General features: G+C 39.7%; 6 protein-coding genes across 8 annotated transcripts; 3 read left to right on the forward strand and 3 right to left on the reverse strand.

Annotated features, from left to right (window-relative positions):
* Nucleotides 1-20: 20 nt before the first annotated feature.
* LOC108607450 (r2d2) lies at nucleotides 21-1,661 on the reverse strand. The gene is made up of 2 exons (XM_017998287.2): nucleotides 1,446-1,661; nucleotides 21-1,387 (listed from the first exon to the last, which is right to left on the reverse strand). Exons 1-2 carry the CDS (start codon nucleotides 1,588-1,590, stop codon nucleotides 561-563), a joined length of 972 nt encoding a protein of 323 aa, XP_017853776.2. The 5' UTR covers nucleotides 1,591-1,661; the 3' UTR covers nucleotides 21-560.
* Nucleotides 1,662-2,122: 461 nt separating this feature from the next.
* LOC108607449 (homocysteine-responsive endoplasmic reticulum-resident ubiquitin-like domain member 1 protein) lies at nucleotides 2,123-5,474 on the forward strand. The gene is made up of 4 exons (XM_017998286.2): nucleotides 2,123-2,797; nucleotides 3,478-3,995; nucleotides 4,307-4,663; nucleotides 4,729-5,474. Exons 1-4 carry the CDS (start codon nucleotides 2,537-2,539, stop codon nucleotides 5,129-5,131), a joined length of 1,539 nt encoding a protein of 512 aa, XP_017853775.2. The 5' UTR covers nucleotides 2,123-2,536; the 3' UTR covers nucleotides 5,132-5,474.
* A 276-nt stretch (nucleotides 5,475-5,750) lies between these two features.
* Nucleotides 5,751-11,694, forward strand: LOC108607447 (alpha-aminoadipic semialdehyde synthase, mitochondrial). The gene is made up of 8 exons (XM_033294948.1): nucleotides 5,751-5,914; nucleotides 5,989-6,135; nucleotides 7,423-7,525; nucleotides 7,754-8,017; nucleotides 8,143-8,717; nucleotides 9,897-11,052; nucleotides 11,115-11,291; nucleotides 11,354-11,694. Exons 1-8 carry the CDS (start codon nucleotides 5,855-5,857, stop codon nucleotides 11,470-11,472), a joined length of 2,601 nt encoding a protein of 866 aa, XP_033150839.1. The 5' UTR covers nucleotides 5,751-5,854; the 3' UTR covers nucleotides 11,473-11,694.
* Nucleotides 11,695-12,314: 620 nt separating this feature from the next.
* LOC108597880 (ethanolaminephosphotransferase 1) lies at nucleotides 12,315-15,519 on the forward strand. Of its 3 annotated transcripts, XM_017984514.2 has the most exons (8): nucleotides 12,315-12,850; nucleotides 13,270-13,338; nucleotides 13,399-13,588; nucleotides 13,640-13,896; nucleotides 13,957-14,111; nucleotides 14,172-14,352; nucleotides 14,416-14,625; nucleotides 14,699-15,191. In XM_017984514.2, the coding sequence occupies exons 1-8, from the start codon at nucleotides 12,794-12,796 to the stop codon at nucleotides 14,825-14,827; spliced, it is 1,248 nt and encodes a 415-aa protein (XP_017840003.2). In that variant the 5' UTR covers nucleotides 12,315-12,793; the 3' UTR covers nucleotides 14,828-15,191. The 3 variants fall into 3 exon arrangements, 2 of the variants coding, with proteins under 2 accessions (XP_017840003.2, XP_017839996.2); XR_001915089.2 differs by lacking the exons at nucleotides 12,315-12,850; nucleotides 13,270-13,338; nucleotides 13,399-13,588 and adding an exon at nucleotides 15,227-15,274 and having other exon boundaries at nucleotides 13,612-13,896; nucleotides 14,699-14,981; XM_017984507.2 differs by lacking the exons at nucleotides 12,315-12,850; nucleotides 13,270-13,338; nucleotides 13,399-13,588 and adding an exon at nucleotides 15,227-15,519 and having other exon boundaries at nucleotides 13,612-13,896; nucleotides 14,699-14,740.
* Nucleotides 15,520-16,393: 874 nt separating this feature from the next.
* LOC108596120 (speckle-type POZ protein-like) lies at nucleotides 16,394-17,109 on the reverse strand. Its single transcript, XM_033294949.1, has 2 exons — nucleotides 16,908-17,109; nucleotides 16,394-16,844 (listed from the first exon to the last, which is right to left on the reverse strand). The coding sequence occupies exons 1-2, from the start codon at nucleotides 17,107-17,109 to the stop codon at nucleotides 16,399-16,401; spliced, it is 648 nt and encodes a 215-aa protein (XP_033150840.1). The 3' UTR covers nucleotides 16,394-16,398.
* Nucleotides 17,110-23,816: 6,707 nt separating this feature from the next.
* Nucleotides 23,817-24,676, reverse strand: LOC108603101 (heterochromatin protein 1). The gene is made up of 4 exons (XM_033294950.1): nucleotides 24,584-24,676; nucleotides 24,414-24,530; nucleotides 24,267-24,354; nucleotides 23,817-24,194 (listed from the first exon to the last, which is right to left on the reverse strand). Exons 1-4 carry the CDS (start codon nucleotides 24,674-24,676, stop codon nucleotides 23,926-23,928), a joined length of 567 nt encoding a protein of 188 aa, XP_033150841.1. The 3' UTR covers nucleotides 23,817-23,925.
* Nucleotides 24,677-24,949: the final 273 nt, after the last annotated feature.

Below are 24,949 nucleotides of genomic sequence, written 5' to 3' on the forward strand. Positions count from 1 at the left end.
CTTTGTATTCAAGTTAATAGAAACATTTGTTGCAATCACATTGAAATTGTGGGGGATTACCCGTTATATTTATTAAGCTTGCAATCTTGTTATTGTTAAGTACAAATCTTTTACACCCATATATAAGTTTATGAATAAGGTAAATTATTTGTTAATGCGGTTTCATTTCCTCGAATTGTACAAAAGTTAACAGATAACGACGTCGACCTTAACTATCGCTTTCAAAATTTACAAAATGTATTTTTATTACTCACCGTGTTAAGCTAAGTGACGCATATTCAAATATTTTATACAGTAGACCAACGGTAATTTGAAACTGTGCTGGGAGCATACTATAATTGTAAACGTATAGAATATAAACAAATAAATATATGTATGTATATTTGCTTTGCTGACTGGAAAATGTACTTTAGCAGTTTCCAAATGCCGCGCATCATCTACTGTAATTCATGTGCATTATAAAAATTGTTTTGAAACATGTATTTAATTAATTTTAAGCATTAGTTAACGTAAATGTTATGATATAATGAAAATATACATATGAGCATGACTTTGGCAGTTTAAACTAACATGTCTACGAAGTAATCACATATTTGACCGTAAATCTGACTCTCCAAGCCCATAAACAAACAATCGTATTCACAGTTGAGCTCAATTTGCAGCAAGGGCTCCATGGACTTGGCCGGCAGCGTGGTAACGCGCGGCTTGAGTTTCAGTGCAGCAAGTACAGCCTCTGCCTTTCCCTTTGTTGAAGTAAACTCCGTTGACCTGAGCGCTTCCCAGGCCTTCTCCTTAAGTTCCGGATAGAAGCTCTTAAAGTAGTTGTGACGATCGCAGAGTTTAATGGATGCGTTTTCATCGCCGCCAGCATCAGTTAGCTCGCGGAATGTTTTAAATTTGCGCCTGCGCTCGGTTTCCTCATCCTCAAAGTTAGAGCACAGATCTAGTGGCACTTCTGCATTAACGCTCACCAGCTGACTGTTGTTTGCTTGTAGGCTTGGCTTCTCCTGTGATATAACACAAAGCATTTCAATGGCTGCACGCTGGCGTGCATCTTTTTTCTTATCTGACTTGCCGTAGCGCTTAATGGACGCTACGCAGCAGCAAGCAACAAATTCAGGAGCATTCGGCGTACCGCTCTGCTGCACTATCTCAATTGTGGGCAATGGCATATCGTGGCGCACACAATAGTCGCGCAGCTCCTTCAACATATCGCGATTCATATTTGTTAGCTCGTTTACAACAGTGTCCATGCTGCCGCTGCCGCTGCCGCCGCCGCCACCGGCATCATCGGCTGCGGGACCAAAGTTTTCAAAGCCGGGCAACTTACGCAGCTTGCGCATTATGTTGGTTGCAGCCAAGTGCTTGGCATCTCGCTTGGAGCGACCTGCAATCATATTAGTGTCTATTAATAACAGCTGACTGTGGCGAAATGAAATACTCACCATTTCCGTAAGCTTCCACATCCATAAGCGTTACTTTGCATATATAGCCGCCCTCTTCACCGTCAATGTAATCATAAACAGGCAAACCAGTTTTAGTTTGGGCGCAGAATTCCTGCAGAGCGGAGACGGACGACTTGTTTTCCATGTAAGCTTGTAACGTTTGTGTTTACATATAAATATATATTTCAAAGTTCGATGAAATCGTGTCGTTTAATCAAATGTGATGGCAATAGTGATGATACTCTAAGCCGTATAAAATCAATATAGCTCGATTATTTTGTTTCAGCGATCTTAAGTGTATCGAAGAATGCGTTGCGATTAATCGTATATTAACTTAGTTCAAAACGAATTAATACTAAACTAATAACTCATAAAATGTCATTTTTGATTACTACTTATAACTCAAGCACGGAATTAAAATTCATTTTTCGGTATTCATTTCATTATATATTCACTACTAATTAATTTAGTAATAATTTAGCCAATTATCATGCTCATAAATATTATCGTATCTGTTGTTGAACTTCAGCCTATTAATAAGCAAATATATGCCTGTTTTGTTTTAATTTGAGCATATTTAACTTTAAAACTTTTGTTTTAAACATCGATAGTGCAAAAACATCGATAGCATCGTTAGAGCTCCAAATATTGTCATCTCTAGAACGAAAAAAAAACTACAAAATTGTTGAAACGAAGGGACTTTGATTATTTATATTGAAAATTCGTTTCATAATCAAAAGATCAGTGTCGAGTAAACGACGCAAAGGTCTACAAAGCAACCTCAACAAAATTCTTGTCAAGTCGTTAGAGGGGAAGCAAAATTTATTGTCGAACGATAATTTGTGCGAGAGGAAAGAAGTGACCGTGGAAGTCTCTATACAACAAGTTCGTGTATACATATACACATACACAAGTGCCACCTGCCGCCCCCTGAATTCCCGCACACAGTACGCTGGCCTAATAACACTGACGAATCACGAGCCCACAAACACTTGTCGCTGCCATTGTTGCTCTATTTTCAAGTTAAATTCGTGTCCAGCAATTAGCAGCGACGTAGAAAGTGCTCCGGGAGGGTTAGGCGAAGGTTAACTATGGATGATACTGCCGCGACAGCGCCGCCGCCATCATCAGCGGCAGCGACAGCAGCTGGCTACGAAGCTGCGCGCGACAAAACAACAAACGCTGCTGGCGTCGCTGCCGCAGCCGCTGTCACAGCCAGCAGCAGCACAAGCGTTAGACTCTTAATTAAATCGTCGAATCAACAATACGACGACGTCAACATTGACAGCGATCTATGCTGGACTGTGCAAAGACTCAAAAAGCAGCTATCACTGGAGTATCCCGGCAAACCGGTACGTATATCCCTATCCCCATTATATTTTGGGCTGGCCCACTGGCGTCACAGCTGCGCCAATCTTATCAGCGCAGCTACAAAAAAATCTTGCCAGGCTTTGTTATTGTTATTGTTTATCTTTATCTACAAACGACAAGTGCTCGCCAGCTTGTCATTTGCGTCTTAATTGAATCTATCTTGGCAAAGTACACGTCATGCCAAACAGACTGTGTGGGGCAGGCAGCTTTTCGGCTGTCTCCAAGCCAAATGTTTATTTGTTGCAACAGAAAAGTCATTAAAGCACAAGTTTCAATACAGCAGCGGCATGAAATTCAATTAGCGATAGGTAAACGGATAAAATATAATTAAGAGTAGTAAAACTATTTGCAGCAGACGCTCGAAAAACAAAAGAAGTCTAAATTTTAATTGTAGATTCTGTGCTCTCATTATTTCTAACTCACTTTGCTGTGGAGCGCTTAGTTCTCTCGTCAATGTGAGTGAGAACTTAGCTTAGAGAGCAAGCCTATCAAAGGTATCAGCTTAGTGGGCGGTGGCCTCAGTAGGCGATCGACAGTCGGACCAGAAAAGTCAGTCAGGCTGACTCCAACTACATTTATTTGATCATCTCTTTTAATAAATTTATACTTTTACTCACTTATTGTGCCATCGAATCTATTAATTAACTTATATTTTCTGCAGGATGTACACGACCAAAAGCTCATCTATTCTGGTAAACTACTGGACGACGCACAAAAGCTTTCGGAGGTAATACGCAGCTACAAGGATGTCTTTCAGCAGCATCACATTTTTCATCTGGTTTGCGCCAACAAAAACATAACCAAAGCCCCAACAAAAGCAACAACAACAGCAGCAGCACCAAAGGATATATCAAGCAGCATGCCAACACGCCTGGACGCCAATACCAATGAAAACGAGCTTAGGCAACGTAATGTTGCCGCCTCCGCTGCTGCTGCTGGCGCTGCCAGCGCTGCGCAAATTCCTTATCAGCAGCAGCAACAACAGCAATTGCCAGCGTATGCGACACATCCATGGCTACAATTCTGGCAGCGTGCAGAGCAACAAAACCAGGCTGCTGTCCAAGCGGCTGCGGCAACGACTGCAGCCGGCTCACATATGGCGTTTCAACAGCAGGCGCTGATATACAATGCCTGGATGCAGCAGGTCTATGCGGCGTACATGCAACAGATGATGAATCGGTAGGGAAGATGGTTGAGCTAAAGAACTGTAAAAATATGCAACCAATTAATTTACACATACAATTCTATTTAAACTTTAAAGTAATGCAGTTTGTAAACAACAGTTAATTGCATATGTTAGATATATATTTAAAATTTACTTAAAAGCTTTTGATTAATTCATTTTTACATCGTATATCTATATGAATTTTAAAGTAATGCAATTTGTATGCAATTCATTTTACATTTTAATTAATTTTATGCATATTTTGAAAGTAATCTTGTAAACTAATTAATTGAACTCTTGGTAATGTCAACTCTTTAACTTGCAGCGGCTCTGATAATGCCTCACAGCCACCCATGTTGCACCACCCCTTGCTATCCAACTTGCCCATGATGCCCAACAATATGAGCGTGCCTTTGGTGAATCCAACAGCAGTGCCTGCAGCCGCAGCAGCAGCAGCTGGAGCAGCACCCGGTGCTAATGAAGCAGCTGCGGCACAGCCAGCAGCTGCAGGACAAGTGGACGGACCGAACTTTCGCAATATACAAGAGGAGCCAGAGATACGCGACTGGCTGGATAGCTTCTTTAGCTTTACACGCCTGGCCATATTCTTGACCGTGTTGTACTTCAACTCCTCGCCCTTGCGCTGTTTGCTAGTGGTGATCATAGCCAGCGTGATTTATCTGTAAGTGCTTAGCTGAGTTTGCTAATGAGTTTGTTAATGATTTGCTATTGCTACTTTTTTTTTAGTTATCACATTGGTGTGCTGCGTCGTCGTCGTGAGCGCAATAACAATAATATTAATCGCAACAACAATGCTGGCAATGATGCAGCTGCATTTGCCGCTGTGCAGCAAATACAGCGCATGATGGACGCTGCCGTTGAGCCGGACAATAATAATCCACAAGCAGCAGCGGCTGCTGCTGCTGCTGCTGCTGCTGCTGAGCCTGCGGCACAAGATGCAGCCGATGGGCCAGCAGTGGCGGCGGCTAGCGCTGGCGCGGATCAAGCTGATGCGGCGGGTGCTGCAGCTGAGGCAGCTGCTGCTGCTGCTGTGGAGCCAGCTAATGCCAATAACTCTGTGATTTCTGTTGTGCGCACCTTTGTGGTCACTTTCTTTACATCGCTGCTGCCCGAGGCGCCGGCGCTGTAAGAAGAAGCAGCAGCAGCTGTGTGTGGTCTCTTAACGAAAATAAACCCAAACCCAAACATTTCCTACCACGCTCCACGCCACCCCCCCTATAATATTAAATGTTATCATTTATGCATTAACTGCAATTTTTTGCAAATCTGTTTTTCTAGCTAAGCGTATTATGAATTATGTATATTTATATATGTGTATGTGTGTAAATTCTTTGGGATGCGCACCCGCTTTAGCCTTAGTGATTATAATTAATGATAAGAAATTTTGTTTTTGATGTGAATACTACACCGCTAGTAGCTAGACGACGAAACTACAATGAAAACGATGAATTGCAACTATAAATAAATCAAAAAAAAAAAAAAAAATAACACACATTTAAACCAAAACTTGTAACTGGCCACTCAATCAATGGAAATGAAGACTGTCTGCTGTAGTGGAAATTTTTTATGCTTGGAAAATTTTCCAACACTTTCTCACACACAAAAGAACTCTTAGCTGGGTCTCATTTTGAGCGCAGAGCTCTCGACGTCGGCGCGCTGTTCTTATCGCCCTCCGTGCAGTCCGTTCCGCTGGGCATTGATAGAGGCGCGTCGCTGTTAAGCTGACGATTAGAACGCTGCCAGTGCTCAGAGCTAACGGATCGTGCATCGGATCAGTTTATTCAAATTAGCTATTCACTTTTACTTTTGTGTGTAATCAGCGTGCCGCAGTCTGTTGGACAAAATCATAAAAATGTGGCGTTTGCTTAAATTGCGCGCAACCATTGCGCCTGCGCTCACCAGACAGCGTCATGTAAGTGAAGTGGGCGTGGCCGCCAAATGCGCCAAAAAATAAGCTCCAACACTCAATTTTGTTTCGGCTTGCAGCAAGGACGCATTATGGCCATCAGACGTGAGGATCAGTCGGTGTGGGAGCGTCGCGCACCATTTGGACCCACGCATGTGCAGAAGCTGGTCAAACAGGGCGTCAAGGTTATTGTCCAGCCCTCCAATCGTCGCGCCTATCCCATGCAGGTAAGCCATATACATATATAATCTAATGAAACTGTTGCTCAGGGTCATCGCTAGCTCAAATCTTTTAATCAGCAAAATTCAATTTCAATTATTAGCCATTGGGTTCGTATTATAAATGCATTTACTAACTTTATTTATTATTAATACTTATTATATCCCTATATATAGCTGTTGATAGTATCTTGTGCAGCTGTCGCTGAATAATTTTCGGCAAGCCCATATAAAGAAATTAGTTGGATTATCTAACGCCTTTTAGGATTTTAGTTTATTTGGTGCATTGTGTTCGTGTATATATATGATAAGTTAGTCAAGCGCTGATTACTTAAATCCACTGCTTGGCTCGTAGCCGTGAATCTCGCCTCTTTAAGTGCCAGGAATACTCTAAATAACAGAATGCGCTTTTTTATGTGTGAATTACACATATTTGATTAAAAGGGTCATCATCAAATATGGTTTAAATTATTCAATCAGATTATGCATGACTGGATGGTTGGTTAAATATGATAGGTGTTATACGAAGCTATAGGTATTTGCATCATTCGTTACACGTTTCACTATTAACAATAGTGGCTTTTGTTGTAACTTTAATTTTGTTAATTTGTATTATGTCGCTATGTAAATTATTATTTTGTTACTTGTTCGTACTGCTTTTTATAATAATTTAGGTTTATATTGATTTGGTTTTCAGATTCTAATGATTTTCGATATTGTCTCATAGATTACAAGTGTTGTTTTATTTTTGATTATACTAATGATGTTTAAAAGGAAATTTGTTCTTGATATTATTAATTTATATATATATTCTTGTAGTTTTTATTAATTAATTCTATATTATCAATCTTTATTAGACATGGCACTAACAGTTTAGTTCTTTAAACTTTTTTATTTTTATTGCCATTGTTTTATAATATATATCAGAATATTAACACTTATAAATTAGGTAGTATTATAAAATAATTATGATGTAATGATTGTGTGTAATACAATTGTCATTCATGCAATTTTGTTTTATAGGTATAACGCTCATAACCTTATAGTGGACAGATATATAGATTTTTTTTAAATCAGTTGTTAATTGTTCTTTGAAACCGTATTAATGCAATTTATTATTATTTATACGATAATTTGAATTGATAATATTTGATTTTAAACTCGAATCTGTATTGCTTTAGTGGCTTATATGTGTCATAAATGACTAGGCCGCTGTTAGTACAGTAGGATTATAAGCGTGCGCTCTGTCATATCTTTGGCGTCTATAGTACATAGGTGCCCCATTGATTGCGCTAGATACTCAGTGTAAAGTACATATTGCCTTCTTCTACGTTCACACAATCAGGCCGCAAGGAGTCGGTATCCAACATGCCGCTGCTGGTGCCTATACTGGAACAAGGTTTGTGTTTGTTGTTGGCTAGATTCGTGGGTTGAAACTCTTTGTGTGCTGCTTATTAATTGGGTATAAATAGAGGAATTCCGGCGGCTTCCTGATCGACGTAGAGCGCATTATCGAATGAGCGTGTCTCACGGCCTGGTTGTGCGATTTTGGCAAGTCACGCCGGATGATGGTCGGATGAACGAAGTGAACAATTATTGAGATGGCCAACTAGGGATTTCTGTGTAGGCTGTTCGGCTGCGGTGGGTCATCATACGCCCTTTATGCATATAGGACCAGCGCATAATTATCGCAACTCCTCAATGGCTCGCCAGGCAATACGGGATTGCGGCTATGAAATATCGCTGGGCATGATGCCCAAGTCCATTGGCCCGCTGACTTTTGTCTTCACCGGCTCCGGCAATGTGTCCCAGGGCGCGCAGGAGGTGTTCTCCGAGCTGCCCATTGAGTATGTGCCGCCGGAAATGCTGCGCAAGGTCGCTGAGCATGGCAGTAAGTAATGAAATATTCAAATTATGTTTGAGTTAGAGAATTTTGCATGCCTTAATTTTATTCCAATTTGAATTTTATTAGAATTCTTATTCAAATTGAAACATTTAATTGCATTTACTGTGCAGGTCAGAATAAACTTTATGGCTGCGAGGTGAGTCGCTCGGATCATTTGGAGAGACGCGAGGGCGGCGGCTTTGATGCCAAGGAGTATGACGAATTTCCGGAGCGTTATATTTCCACATTCAATCAGAAGATAGCGCCATACGCCTCGGTTATTGTCAATGGCATCTACTGGGCTGTGGGCAGTCCAAAACTGATAAGCATTCCAGATGCCAAGAATCTGCTCCGACCCGCCAATACTCCCTGGCTGCCCACCAGCAAGGGAAGTCCAGCGCTGCCGCATCGTATGCTGGCCATTTGTGATATATCCGCTGATCCGGGCGGCTCCATTGAGTTCATGAACGAATGCACCACCATCGATACGCCCTTCTGTCTCTACGATGCGGATCGCAACAAGGACACCAAGAGCTTCAAGGGACCCGGCGTGCTTGTCTGCTCCATAGACAACATGCCCACGCAGCTGCCGCGCGAGTCAACGGATCTGTTTGGTGAGCTGCTGAGTCCGCATGTCCACGACATCATCAAGAGCGATGCCAAGAAGCCGCTGCAAATCGGAGACTTCTCCTATCCCATACACTCGGTGAGTTGCACTTGCTTTATCTGCATTTAAATAATGAATACGAATTGTTGCAATTGATATTATCTTCATTTTATTTATTAATATACAGGCATTGAATTAAAAGTTAGCTAGGTATTAGATAAGATATAACAAAATTTAATTTAGACATGTGCTAAATATACAGTTTGATAAATTTGCAATTTTTAAATTACGCTTTATATACAAGAGACTTATTGCGATTGATTAGTTTAATATATAGCTACAGTCAAAACATTCTGCAAGCGTCTTAGCTAAATTTAGAATTTTTTTTCTTTTCAAAAAAGTATTAAATAATTTAAATGTTCAATAAGATTGACTTGCATTTTAGCAATTCTACAATCTTTGCCTTGAGCTTGATAACAGTTAAAAATAAATTAATTTTATGGCTGTTGGGTTTTGGAAAATTAAATAAATAATTTATTTATTTTAAAGCAGCAGCAGTGAATAACGTAGTCAATATACTTATTTGAAATTAGAACATTTTTTAATTTAAAGCAGAGCATATATTTAGCTTGCATATTAAAATAAATACATTTTAGTATTTTATTCATTTAATAATAGTACAATATATACTCATAGAAATGAAAAAAAGTGAAGAAGTTTTAGTTAATAAAAAATGTAAAAAATTTTAATGCTTAGCATTTTTTTTATTATTAATTGCTTTAACTTTTTCGGTTTACTTAGTAAATGAAAACAAAATTGAGAGAATTTAGGTAATTAAAAAAATTTTTATGCTTAGCATTTTGGCAATATAAGAGTTAAGCCAATATAGATATTTATGCATAATAATAAAACAAAAATTGTTAGAAATTTTAGGTAGTAAGCAGCACTGTTGTATGCTTAGTGGTAGCAGTATAGAGAATTAAAAATCGATATTATTAGAGATGTGCTTATGATATGATAAATATATTTTAAGCTTGTTCAGTTAGTAGCTTAATTATATCAATTTTGTTAATAGTTTTTATGGTCTTCAAATTGGAAATAACTAGTTAATAAAAGCCAAGAGGTCTACAGGTCCCATTATAAAGCGAATGTGATTTGCAATCACTTTCCATTTACGACACTTGATTAGCAATTACTCTACATATGTACGCCCCAAAAGCCGCAGCCGCTTATCAGTTACGCTCGCTCACTCTCTTGTTCGCTCTCTCTTTCGCTTAGGCTATAATTGCCAGCAACGGCGAGCTGACCGAGGGCTTCCAGTACATACAAGAGCTGCGCGATTCGCAGAGCAATCGCTCGCGGCACAAGATGGAGGGACGCTCGGAGTCGCACAAGAAGGTGCTGGTGCTTGGTGCGGGAATGGTGTCCGCACCGCTCGTGGAGTGGCTGCATCGGGAGAAGGATGTTAGCATTACGGTGTGCTCGCAGGTCAAAGAGGAGGCGGATCGCTTGGCGCAGCAGTACGCCGGCGTGGACAGCATGTATCTGAATGTGAACGAGAGCACGGGGCATCTGCAGGAGCTGTGCAGCAAGGCGGATGTGGTGGTCTCGCTGCTGCCCTATGGACTGCATGGCATGGTGGCGCGCTGCTGTGTGGACGAGCGCACGCATCTGGTGACGGCCAGTTATCTGAACGATGAGATTGCGGCGCTGCACGATGCAGCGCGTCAGAATGGTGTAACGATTATGAACGAGGTGGGCCTGGATCCGGGCATTGATCATCTGCTGGCGCTGGAGTGCATACATGAGGTGCAGGAGAAGGGCGCCGTTGTCGAGTCCTTTGTTAGCTACTGCGGCGGTTTGCCGGCGCCGGAGCATTCCAACAATTCGCTGCGCTACAAGTTCTCCTGGTCGCCACGTGGTGTTTTACTCAACACGCTCTCCGCTGCCAAGTACTTGAGCCAGGGTCAGATTGTGGAAATATCGGGCGGCGGTGAGCTGATGTCGAATCCACGCAGCTTGGACTTTCTGCCAGGCTTTGCGCTGGAAGGCTTCCCCAATCGCGACTCCACCAAGTACGGCCAGCTCTATGGCCTGAGCCGTGATGTGCACACGCTGCTGCGTGGCACGATTCGCTACAAGGGCTTCTCGGAGAGCATTAAGCCCATGCAGCTGCTCGGGCTGATCGATCCAGAGCCGCATGCAATGCTGCATCCCAGCGGACCGGAGGTTACCTGGCGCCAGCTGATTACACATCTGCTGGGCATGTCCGACGCCAGCATTTTCTATGAGAATCTAAAGCAGAAGCTGGTGGAGCGCATTGGCGATGTGGAGGGCATTGAGAGTCTGGGCCTGCTGGATGAAACGCCAGTGGTAAAGCTGAACACACCGCTAGATACGCTCAGCCATTATTTGTCCAAGCGTTTGGCCTTTGGTAAGCTAGCCCCTCCAAAAACTAAATTACAAATTTATTAATTTTTTTTTTGGCTGCTGCAGAGCGTGAGGAACGCGATTTGGTTGTCTTGCGTCATGAGGTGGGAATACGTTGGCCCGATGGCCGCCGCGAGGAGCGTGGCATCAACTTTGTTGTCTATGGCCAACCGCAAGGACACTCCGCCATGGCTATGACTGTAGGAAAGCCAGCCGCCATTGCTGCCAAGATGATACTCGATGGTGCGTTTAAATTCTAAAGCGTTTGCTCTAAATTATTAATCACTAATCATTATGCACTTCAGGTGAAATCCAAGAGCGCGGCGTCCTTTTGCCCTTCACTCCCGACATCTATCGCCCGATGCTGCAGCGTCTGCGCTCCGAGGGTCTGACTGCCACAGAGACCTCCAGATGGCTCAATTAGCTGCACTTTGGCTGCTCGATTTCGTCAAAATTTCTACTTTGTTTGTTGTTATATATTTAGAAACCTGGTATTTCAGTCATAAACAAGAGTTAAGATAAGAACTGCACTGTTATCTGTATAAAATTATGAATGTGTGTGTTTATTTTTGTTGTTATGTACTTATAATTATCAAGTATATGTATTTTCTGAGATGCGATTAAAAATGTTTTTCTATGCATTTACTTGCTGTAAACACGAAACTATTTTTAGCTAAGAAATATTTGCATTAAAATATTAAATAAAATATACCGATTTTTTAAATAAATTTTGTAATTTCATAAAAATTAAAATTATCAAAGAATTGCTAAATGCTATTCGAGAATTTCTCAATCTTTCAACTGTTCTAAATCATTTTCCTTGACTCACATGGCAACTCGTTCGATTCTGCGGGTTATCAGCTGAACTTGAACTGCCTTAAATTAAGTATGAATAAAGCGTGTGACTATATTTAGTCGCGTCACACATGCTAGGGTTTAATTAAGTGCTATGCGCTTAATCGCTCTTAGATTTGCACGCTCCTGCGCTTAAGAGAGCGAGCGCGAGCGGAAGAGAGTGATAACCTTTCTGTCCGCTGTCGGCAGCTGTTTAGTTATTTAAGTTTTACAAATTTTAATTCATTCAATGCAAATACTCATGCACACACATACAACTGCAAAAGCTGACTGCTGCGATAACAATGTGTGTGTGCAATGGGATTTATGACAGCGGGCAGTTCGCAGTCGCAGTCGACGTCGCGAATTAAGCGCTTTTTTTTTTTGGGGGGGCTGCGCTCGCGGTGAGCGTGAGCTTCGGTCTTTAGTCTTGATAATAGTTAGTGGCGAGTCAGTCGACGACCGACAGTGTCTCAGTCTCGGAGCGTTGTCTTAAGTGTTTTACTGTTATATTAAAGTATATAGTATATATTTGCTAGTAGCCGGTACTTGAATGCATGCGTATATATTTATAAAATAACGGCTGTTTGCGTGTTACGCCAACGTGTGGGAACAGTGCAGTCAAAGCTGAGAACAGCTGAATGAGAACACTGTTGTGTGCGTGTGTGTGAGTTAATTAACAGCCCAAGCACAAAAGGGGAAAAGAAGTGCGTGTGCCACAAATTCATTTGAAAACATAACTGTTCAATTTAAATAACGCCCTGACCCCTAAGCAAAGGTCATTATATCGATACGCTAGCAAGTTTAACGCGCGTCGTCGCTCTCTCTCTCTCACTCTCAGCTGTTATCAGTGCAAGCAAAGTCAATATAAATAAAAAACAAAAACATTACAAGAAAATTGCATTTGCAAAATGGGCGCCATGCGATATTTGACGGAGACGCATTTACAGGGCTTCGAGCGTTACAAGGTAAGCACTAAATGGGCGTAAAGTGGGTGGTGTTGCCTATTAAAAATCAATGCGCTACCATCAATCAATCATTCAATATGGCAATCAGTAATTACGAGCAGTTCCGGTTGAGCATCGTCGTCAGAGCTTATCAAAAAGTACTAAGACTATGTCTAGGTCAATTGCTAAACATTGTTGCCGGATGAAGTTCAAAGAGAACTGAGAACTGTTTCGTCAACCCACAAAAAGGCATTGAACTCGCTTAGCCTGGCAGCATGTGCTGCTTGAGCTGAGATAGTTGACAAATACATATATATATATATATATATGAAAAGATTAATTTATAAATACATGATGCAAGCTAGCATATAATATAAGCAGATCATAGTCAAGCATGTGTGCTGATTTATATTTAATTGTGCGCTCTTTATTTTCATTAGTACAATAGCATAGATACAAGTTTTCTCAGCGTCTATGTAATGCATCCATTTTGGAATATCTGCGTACAGGTAATGCTCATTAATTTATTGCTGTACCATAGTTTAAAAAAAATTTACTACTTTTGGCAGTATATACCCAAATGGCTGGCACCCAATATACTCACCTTTGTGGGATTTCTGATGACTGTTGTGAACTTTATATTGATATCGTACTACGATTGGGACTTTAAGGCGGCCAACAATAAGGAATTGGGCAATACGGTGCCCAACTGGGTGTGGACTGTAGCGGCTATAAATATAATAATCTATTATAATCTGGGTAAGCAGATTGTAAATTGGCTTGGCATAGCGACTTAAATGGACTTTACAGATGGCATGGATGGCAAGCAGGCGCGTCGCACGGGCACAAGTGGTCCGCTGGGTGAGCTGTTCGATCATGGCTTGGACTCGTATTCGGCAGCGCTTATACCCATCTATATATTCTCATTATTTGGCACCGTCGATCTGCCGCCCATACACATGTTCTTTGTCATTTGGAACGTCTTTCTCAATTTCTATCTGACGCATTTCGAGAAATACAATACGGGCGTTATGTTTCTGCCCTGGGGCTATGACTTTACCATGTGGGTAAGTTGCTATAACTAAAAGCTGCATTAAGCTACTAAACTAATATACTGCTTGCCCCAGGGCGTATGCTTGATGCTGTTTGTAGCTACAATCTTGGGACCTGGCATATATCGTTATAGCTTTCATGGCATAACTGTCGCCAATGTATTCGAAGTGGGACTCGTTGCATCCGGTGTGCTGACAAGTCATCCCTTTATCATTAGAAACATCTATCTGTATGTATTAGCAGCGTTATGTTGTTTTCGCTTTTGAGGTAAAACAATCTTTGCTTGCAGCTCGTATAAGAATAAGACTGGCAAGATGCGTTCAATCTGGGAGATGCTGCGTCCTTTGTTTGCGCCACTTTGGCTATTTGCCATCACGATCGTTTGGTCATACTGCTCACGCAATAGTGTCATCAATCTGGAGCCGCGCGTGCTCTGGATACTCTACGGCACCATATTCTCCAATATAGCCGTAAGCACGTCGCCTACGCCTGGAATAACAATAATAGTTTAATATATTTAAATTGCCTTGCAGTGCCGCCTGATTGTTGCCCAAATGTCGGATACACGCTGCGATGCCTTCAATATACTCATGTGGCCCTTGGCGGCGACAGTGGGTGTCTGTTGCTTTCCCTGGTACCAAGAGTTCTTTGATACTGATCTGACTGCAGATGGTGAGCGTTGGATTCTATATGGTCTTACAATATTCGTCACTTTGGCGCATTGGCATTATGGCTATGGTGTGGTAGGTGTTTAGCATTAATTAATAAATATAAATTGTTAAGTGCTCTCTTCTTCTTCTTCTTCTGTTTGATTAGGTGTCGGAGATGTGCGAGCATTTCAATATCAACTGCTTTAAAGTAAGAAAATCTTGCTGCATTGCTGATGAACAGATTCAACATTCATTGCAGAACAATAACAAGCCCAAAACGTTGAAAAGCCATTGAAACTAATTGCATACTAACTTTACGAAATCCAAATCCAAATACAAATACTAAGGGTCGCGCCATCATTTAACAAAATGATTACACACGATTCCGACTCCTCGCTCTGGCTCTAGATTTAAGTGTACTCCATACTCCATACAATTAAGATATCATGGTAAAGTTCACCTCAAATACACACACAATACTATTCTAACTTAATCTAGGCTCTAAGTAAATAAATACTAAACACTTTTCTCATTTTTGCATGCCAAGGCAGCTCTAAAATTTGCATGTATAAGAAATCTAATCGCATGTAAACCTATGCTAAGTATTAAGTGCCTTGATTTTTGACTGGTCAGCCCTACAGAGCGCTATTTAATAAAAAAAAAACTCAACTTGTTATTTATATATATATAATAGATTAAAAATACGACTGCTAACGATGTGCGGGAGCTGCAAGATAATCCAGCCGCTGAACGTCCAGAAATCCAGGAGGAAGTATAGCCTCACTTAAGTAACGTTAAATGTTAACGTTGTTACGTTAACAAAACATAACGTAAAGTGTTACTGTTAAATGCAGAGCTTTGATAAAAAGCTTTGCAAAGGTTGCGCATTGTGAACGCCAGAGTGCGTTTGGTGCTTGTCATAAAACTCTGCAAAACTGTACCACCAAAACTATTATAATTAATAAATTTATTGTTTAATAAAATCTACACTTACAACAAAATAATTTTGCTAGTTAAAGTTTGTATTTTGTTTTGTCTATTCAAACGCATGGGCTTAACTTTTCTCTAGGGTTGTTGGATTTTGAAAAAAATGTCGTATTGATGAATTTGCTGTTTGAAAAATATCACACAATGATATTAAAAAAAATCAATATCACCTTTTGTTGCTCAAAAAATATTGCGATGATAATATTTTTTAAGAGAAAAAATATTGATAATTTGATATATTTCCGACATCCCTACTTTTCTCTCTCGCTTCTCTCTGTCACACGTAGCGCATTCATTTCTCTTTGCTTACACACCCCAGGGCTGGAGGCTGGAGCTCGCTGCTGCTGCTGCTGTCAACGACAACAAATTATAGCAGGCTATGGCAAACTGTATCTATTTATATATTTCAACACTTTTGTTGCCGCTCTTCTATTTTTTTCTTTTATTGGCATTGCATTTAGAAAGTGATTTGGCGCAAATGTATGTAAAAATCACACACACACACACACGCAACTTGAAAACCTTTGCATGCTTGTCACGCATTGTTGTGGTCGTTATTATATTTGATGCCATTTCTACCTACGCACATGTTTACCAACATTTAAAGGAATATTTCAACGTTTTTGGAAACTCATTCGCTAACTTTGGCTATTGTAGATCGTGAGAGAGTAGGAGTAACTGGAACTGCTCAATGCTAAAACGATATTAAAACTCAGATGATAGACAAACATTGTGCAGTAAATTTATTTTACACAATTTCTTTAAAAGTAAAGTCGCAAATTCAAAGTTAATAGCAAATTCAAAATTAATAGCAAATTCAAAGTTAATAGTTCATATATGACATAATATAAGTATAAGTTGCTTCTTCTGCTGTTCTCTTCACTGTTCATCTTTGCAGTCTTCAGCTTCTTTAAGTTTCTGCAAATTCGTAATGATCTCAGAAATGTTCACTAGTACTTGAGGTTCATTGGATGCGTCTTCCCTGATCCAACTAGCTGCGTGCTGTTTCATCATATTCACTGCGCTTTCTTTTAGAATTTGATAAGTGTACAGATCTCCCAATTTGAATGCTTCTGCTGCTGTTTCGATGGAAAGCTTCTCAAGCAGAGAATTAACGCACATTTCTTCGAGCTCCTGCAGCTCATACTTGTGGGCTATGGCCAGAAGATCAGCATTTAAATCATCCAATTTCGTCAATTTGCCGGTATAGCTGTATTGCAGCATTTGGCGTATAACCTCCTCATTGAAATCGTTTATGTACACTTGATTTAGTTTGCTCTCCTCCAGCTCATGATCAAACATTGCCTCAAACACTTTACTGCGTGCTGTATAAAAACAATTCAAATATGTATACAAGTTCTTTTTAAATTCAAATACTTTAATATTACCTGCCAGTATGTTTTTATGGGCTCGAAGTTCCTTTTTATCAGCTGTTATGATGGTCACATCAGTGAACTTGCTATCATTGAGTATATTTCCAAATTCCTTCAACAGTTTTCCATCTTTTATTTTTATACGTGCAGGGTTTTTAAATCCATGTATTTCTTCTATAAGTATCTCGAATTCTATTTTCAACTCATCCTCCTTCATATTTAAAATTTTGTATCCGATGTCGTCTGCTGATCCACGATATCCTGTTGATCCGTAATCAGTATTAGTATGCTTAATACCAAGGGACGGTATATTCCATTTTGTTGTGAAAAATCTATTCTCCTTTCTAGGGATACAGGTTTCGTTCATATTTGCAATACATTTCACTGCCCTCTCTCTTAAACTTTAAATATATTTCAAAATTTCTACCATTTCTAATGATGCACAGAAATTTCCTGACTTTAAACCACTATAATAATCATATCTCCACAACTCCTTGGCGTTTGCGATAATCCATGTATATTTATATTTGAAAGAAAGTCCTTAAATCAGTTATATAAGTCGTTTCTGCAACAGTTTCATTTTCATTGGACGACATAATAAATTTAATGGGAATCCCTAAATTATGAAATACAAATAAAGGAAAAAGAATAAAGGTTAGCTGGCATTCCAAAATCATGTAAATATATTATTTGATTAAATATTGAATTCGCAGAGCAATAAAGAAAATTTTATGTTGTCTTTAAAATATTTTATGCGCATATTCAGCTACTATATACATACATACATACATATACACACGTGTATGTTTGAACATAGGCAAGCTCACATTGAAATTCGCATGCGACTTAAATATTATAAGCTTGTTATTTTTAAATTTCACTTGTATTTATGTCAGCATTGATTCAGTTTTTAAGTTTGTGATCATTAATTTAATAAATGCAACACACTATAAAGCAAAATTTAATTAACTTCAAGCAAGACAAAACTCACCGTTTTCTTGGTAAAACTCAAGCACAACTGTGATCCAGTGCTGTCACTTTAGCTATCAAGCCACTATTTTCGGCTGCTTTTAAAGCAGCTTTCAGCTTTTTTTTTTTTAACGCTATTAGCTACAAAATTGCTAACTTTTAATTTTTCTAAAAAACAAATAACACGAAAATTTTAATGATTTGGCATTGTTTTTAAGCAATTATTTTTTTTTTCACAAATTTAGCAATTTTTTGCGCTGGATGTTTCAGCAGCACTAATGCGATCATGTCAAATTTATCAATATATCGATTATTTCAAAAGTTTGTATATTTGAATTTTATTATATTCGTTTAATTTATTATATAACAAATATGCATGCATAAATTAAATATACTTGTGTTTTAATCAGCAGCGACAATAAATATGTACATATAAATAAATCGAAACATAAAAGTTGAAATAATACATACATATATTGTATACATAAAGATTCGCGATATTAGCTGCTAAATTTGCAGGCGTTGCATTTTCTTCCTCTGATCTTATGAGTTTTTATTTGTATAGATCAATGTTGTTTACATTTTGCTGTTGCTTTGCGCTTCGTAAATAAAAATAATGCCTATGCATGCTGGAAAGAAATATCTGCAAACGATTGAAACTAGCAAAATTATTAATTGCTATATGAATCAGAGCTTTGATTCTTGTGTATTATGCATTAAATGAAGTATTGATATTATTATTCATTATGCAAACAAGTAACTTTTAACAGAGGCTTAAGGCAATTAAGTGTGCAAAAAATATTATAATAATAATATTTAAAAATTGTTGAGAATATTCATGCACTAAAAGGTAAAAAGGTAATTGCGCTTTAAAGAAATTTTGCAATGTGAATTGAAGCTCATAAATATTGTTTTAAAAAGCTGAAAAGAAAACAAAAAAAAACAGACTGCCTGGCGTAGAATATAATGAGTAGCTCGATACAATATTTAGTATGCGTATGCGTATGCGTGTGTGTGTGCGTTTGATCCACCCACTAAAATGATGGTTCATTTGTCTTTATTTAGACGCGGCACACAAAATGGTCGCTTAGAGGCTGCATTTATTGACAATAAATAGGCCATAAATTACACATTGCGACGACAGTGAGCGGGAGTTGGAGGTGGTAGACTAACGCATACACACACACACATATGCGTATATATGTATGTTAGTTTGACTCTTAGCACAAGAAACGGAATGTCAAAAGAAGTTGACAGCAAAGTAACTTCAAAGCGGAAGTTAGCGTAGCCTTCGCTTTACTTGTCGTGCGAGGTTGCGACGTTTGCTGCTGCTGCTGCTGCTGCCCTGCGGCAATTTATGCTGTTTCATTTTTATTGTTTTAATCATTTTTTACTTGTATATAAAGGGGCGTGGCACTCACTCACGCTTGGCAAGTGCACTCAGTGAGAACAAAAAGCGTAAAGTTATTAAAGGTTTTTGCGCTTTGTGTGCCTTTCATGTCACTTACACTTTTGCACATGTCTTAGGCTGTGAGGGGGTGTGTGTGTGGAGAGGTTGGTCCATTCGTTCGCTCAGCACAGCTTGGCTTTTATGTGTGTGTGTGCGTGTAATCTTGAAGATGCTTTGCATACAGCTGCTAGCAGGTAGAGAAAGCTTCAAGCGTGCGGCAAATTCAATTTGAAATTTCCAAATGTTGTTGTTTTCTTTTTTCGTTTGGTTCGAAAATTACATTTTTTATGAAGGGGGTGCAAAGTTGACGGCATGCGCGCATACCCTTAACCCCCTTTGAATCTGGTCTTTTGAATGATGCATCTCGGTAACAACAAATGTCAAGTAAATGAATATTTTATTGCCAGGCATCAAGAGCCTGATAGCTGGTAGCTCGCTCAGCTCAGCGTTCAAACTGAAATTGGCTTCCCACTGTGTGTCTGCGTGTGTGTGTGTGTGTGCAATGGTTAATACTCTGGCAGCGACTCCAAGGACTAAGCATACATAGTTGCTTGTCGATGATTTCAAAACGCTTTCAGCTCTCTGCTTGACTGTTGAATTTTGCAGTGTGTGTTGCGTTATCAAAGCGGCAATTCAATTGAAGCAAGCAACGTCATGTGGCGCCTGCCACCAACGAAATGTAAAAGCTTAAAAATGTAACATATATTTAATTTACAATTTTTATAAATTTATTTGCAAGCTTAATTATTATACAAAATATAATATATAGGCCTTCGACTTGGCTTTTTAATGAAATAAATTGCTTTGCGAATTTTATAAATTTTGTAAGAATTTTTCAAATATTTTTTCGAGTGCTTTCAATTGCAGCTGATCGTGTTCAATCACAGTCAACTGCTGCATATGCAAATGCCTAAGCAAGGCATCGTGCACTTAAATCTAAGCAACACACACACACACGTACAGTAACATCATTCAAATTTGATAGCATACTTTTTCGCGGTACATCTCTGATTGTGGCATTTTGAGTATGCGCACATATGTGAGCTGTTTCTATGTGTGTGCGTGTTTGTGTGTGTGTGTGCTAAAATTCATTTGTCAAAAGGATTACCATGGTAATAGGGTTTTATGCATATCCTGGGCAAACATTTGCAGCGTTTTTATGCGACATGCTTTGCCTTTTGTCACCCACACACACACACACACGCACAGGTGGCTGCTAATTAAAAACATGACATTAAACAATTATATCTGGCTTTTGTTAGGCGCCATGCCACGTGCCAGACAGACAGACAGACACAGTCCGGCTTACCTTGACAACATTTAGGCGGCTGCTAATAAATTGACTGCAATCAAAGTTGTCATAAGTTGAACAGGAAGCAACGCCTACGCATTCAGTCAGACTGTCACACACACACACACACACAGACAAACATATGTGTATGTAGGTAGTGTATGCTGGCACCCGCAGCCAAATGACAACTTAATCGGCCAAAAAACCAAGCCAAGCAGACATTGTCCTTTTTTGCTGCTGCTGCTGCTGCTTCTTCTTCATCATCATCATTCTCATCATCTGCTTCTTCTTCTTCTGGCTGGCTGGCTGGCTGTGCCATGTGTCACCATCATCATCACCGTTACCGTCAGCGTTAACCGTTACTGTAACCATCTTGAACAACTTCTTGCAAGCCAACGAGGCGAAAATGTACAAATTGTTGTGATTTATTTTAACAGATTTTTTTTTTTTTTCTGTGTTAACCCAGCAGCCGCCCAGCAGTGCCATTTGCTCTATTGATGAATATGCTGGTGAGCATGTCGCCCAGAGATAGGGACACACACGCGCGTGACAATGCGCCAATATGTGGTCAAGTAGTGCGCACGGCTGAGCTGCTACGACCAGAGCCAGCGCCAGCGCCAGACCAGAGCAGTCAATTTATGGACCAACAAGCATCACAATACAGCAAAACTTAACGTTAACAGGTTTAACCAAGCTAAGCACAGCTCGTACATGAGTGCTAAGCTGCTCACACACACGCACACACATACAGAGCTACACACATACCCTCATCATCATTAGTGAGCAATGCTGGAGTTTTTACTGACCGATTGATTTGAACGAGATACGCTCAGCCCGTTGGCATTTCGCTTATGAAGTGTCTGTCCCCCCGCCAACTTACACTACAGTTAAAAGGGCTGATAAGGCGTCTATATATATATATATACAGTAACTATATTAAAGTTCATATGTGTTGGCATTGAAGCTTGTTTTTGATTTTGTTTAAAAGAATTTATTCATATAAATATTTTGAAAAATATTGCGCGGCATCTTTTTGTCAACATTGTCTTGCTATAGTTTAAAAGTAATATTTACGAACTTTATGCAGCAAATACTTTTACTTAGCGCTTTGAATATTTAGCTTGTAATCTAAATAAATTAAGCTTGCTGTATTTGCTTTGATTAAAACTAAACCATAACTGATTTTTCCAATGCTTTCAACTTGCAGTATTTTAAATACTTTTCAGTTATCTATTTTCTTTCTGTCCTCAATCGACATTAAATAAATTAAATGAAGACTACAGAAAGTTAAGGCGTTCAGTTTATTATTTGCAGCCTTTAGATTGAGTTGCTCTTTCATTCAAAACCAGCTTAAAGTTGCTTTTGGTTTGGCTTCTTTAAATTCTTGCTCGACATTTTTTCTTTAATCTTTTGCAGCTTTGCATTGTTTTTTTCGCTTTAGCTTAGTTGCATTTAAATATAGTTAAAGTTTATATACTGACATTTTTTCTAATTTAATCAAATCGTGCAACAATGGGAATGCAACTTAACTCATTTGCTTGTTAGAGTCATAAAAAAATCAAAATTTCTTGAGACTTTCACATTCACCAATTCCATGGAGAGTGCGCCAAAGTTGGCTAAGCAAATGCCAACTGGGGATTATGTTATTTATACTATATCTTGCTCTCTCTCTCTCTCTTATACACTGAGTGTTGGCATTAGCTAATGCTTTGTTAGCCACGCCCATGGCTCAAGTTTATGAAATATTGCGGCGGCGTTGCTGGCACACACTTTTTTTTTTGTTTTTATAACGCCGGGACAGAGAGTCGCATCCTTGGGCTTCGTCTACGGCTGCTGCTGCTGCTGGAGCACGTACTTTGGTTAGCATTTCAGCTCAGCTGTGAAACGCGACAATTTAATTTATTTGACGCTTTAGGAGTGCGCGCGGGCGTTCGCTCGAGCCAAGTCAGCGAATTTACGATTGACATTTGCGTTTAACCTACTTATGCTGATTTGATGGCAGCTCATAAATAAAATTTAAACCAATTGCTGGACACACCAAACGCAAACGCAGCGCCATCAATCGCAGCTGCTATCAATGTGGGCCATCGCCTAGTCAGAGCCAGAGCCAGAGTTCAGTTAGGCAGAGCCCACGGTAATTGAGCACTTAGTGGGCGTCCGTTCAAGAAAAGACAAATATTTAAAATCTGGCAGGGGGGCTGGACTCAACTCCTTGACACACACACCCGCATTCAATCCAAATGATGTACATGCCACGCCCATATCTACTCAGATTTCAGTGTGTGTGTGTGTGTGTGTTTGTGTGTGTGTAGCACGCCCAGCTGCTTTGCCAGCGCCAAATTTGTCGTGTGTCAAATGATGCAGAACGGCAGCCAAGTCGCCAAGGCAGGCGCTTCAGGAATTAAAACGTGAAATGAGTCGTAAGGAAAAACAATGAAAACTGCTCGCACTGCCAAAGCCAAAGCGCAAAAGTCGCCCCCAAAAACTTTTCCCAATTGTCCTGGGAAATGGAAGGTGACGTTTGCCAATTGAAATTGCGCTGCGGGGGGCGGTGGTGCTGCTGCTGGTGGCCGTAAGTTTCCTCTGTCTTGCGTTTTCGAAAATGTGTCACTGGGGTGCAATTTGAAAATGAAATTTTTCGACTAAAATTTTCTTTTATTTTCATCTTTTATTTGTCTCTTTGGCTGCGTAACACGCTTCAATGCACGACCTTGACTGGATCCTGCAACTGGCAACACTATTGGGAACTTCAAACAATTGTAAGTACATTGCTTTATGCAAGGAATTAAATAGTTAAGTTCGGATTTATGCACGCTGCTGATGTGAGGAATTCATTTTGAGTTTATAGCCGCCGCTGATAACTCGAAATAAATTGTAATATAAGACTAGCTATTTAAATTTTTATTTAAATATATTATATATATATTAATGTATGTTGCCTCTAGTGCGACTGCTGCCCATTGTACCACCAACTAACGCAGGTTGTCCGGTCAACGGATAGTCAATGGGTATAAGTGAATGCTGTGAGGAAAGGCGCGGAGTTTGAATCCCTTGCGATGCACCAGTAGTTTGCGTTCCTTGCCATCTACAATATTATTCTTCACCTTGGCTATGTTGTGGGATACATCATGTCCAGATCAACATCAGGCGTGGTGTTAAACATTTTGGCAAACGCCATCCAAAAAATGGAGAACGTGTAAGTTTAGTTTGGTCATTTTTTTTCATTTACTAATATTGTTATTTAATTACAGCAACGAAATGCTTAAAACGGAAGAAAGAATCAAGGAACTAGAGCTGGAGGTGGCTATGGAGTGTGGTCTCAATCAATCCTCGTTGTCCGAGTACCAGGAGACTCGCTGCTCATAAAATCGAATTACCATTTGTGGAATTTTAGCATTAGCTATAACCGCTGGCACCAATTCAGCTTGATCGACGCCTTTGAACTGTATAAGGAATGTGAGACGTCCATTGTTATCAGATGCGCCCAAAATCTTTTCAGCTTCAAGGCCTCGATCAAAGCCAGTGCCAGCAGTTAGTCCATTGATGCCATTTTCTTCCGGCTCGGCACGAGCTCTCTTGCCCACTGTACTAGCTGAGAAAAATTATGAACATACCATTCTTCAGTATACTTATAAAGTATATAAGTATTTATATACAAAAGTACTGCTTACTTGGTTCCTCGGACTGCGTTTGTTGACTGAGCTGGTTGCGCTAGTACGACCCGACGCCTTCTTTTTGGCACTGTCATTGGCCTGTACAAATAAAAAGCATTTAATATTATTAAATATACAAAATAAAATGCGAAACGTACCGCGTCTTGTCGACTTAGCTCATATTGTTGTATTAAATCCTGGCAATCGAGATTTGCCTCCGGCTCCCACGTGTTTTCAGTTTCGGCATACCCCTTCCACTTTAGAAAATATTCCACCTAAACGTAAAAGTTCATATTACCTGTCTTTTTTCTAAGCTCTTGCCACATACCTTGCCCTTGCGCACGCGACGATCTAGAATCTTCTCAACAGAGTATTCCTCGTCTTCAGATTCAGACGATGCGTTCTGCTTTGTTTTGTCCATTTTATGTGAGGCAAAAATTAGAAAACGAATCAGATTTAAATGTATGTTTATGAACAGCAATAATGATTAATAATAACTTGCAATAAGTTAAATAGCTATGAATGAATATTTGCAAGACTTTTTTCACTTTTTTCATACTTTAGTTAAATATTTCTGCAGAAGTTTTGCCAGTCGCCACCAGTGTGACCAGTGTGTGCTAAATATCGATAGACACCAATTGCGGCAAACGTTGTCATGTGAATGGCTATTTGCTCAAATTGGCAGGCCTCACAG

This window comes from Drosophila busckii, chromosome 2L (genome assembly GCF_011750605.1).
Source record: "Drosophila busckii strain San Diego stock center, stock number 13000-0081.31 chromosome 2L, ASM1175060v1, whole genome shotgun sequence".
NCBI classification, from domain to species: domain Eukaryota; kingdom Metazoa; phylum Arthropoda; class Insecta; order Diptera; family Drosophilidae; genus Drosophila; species Drosophila busckii.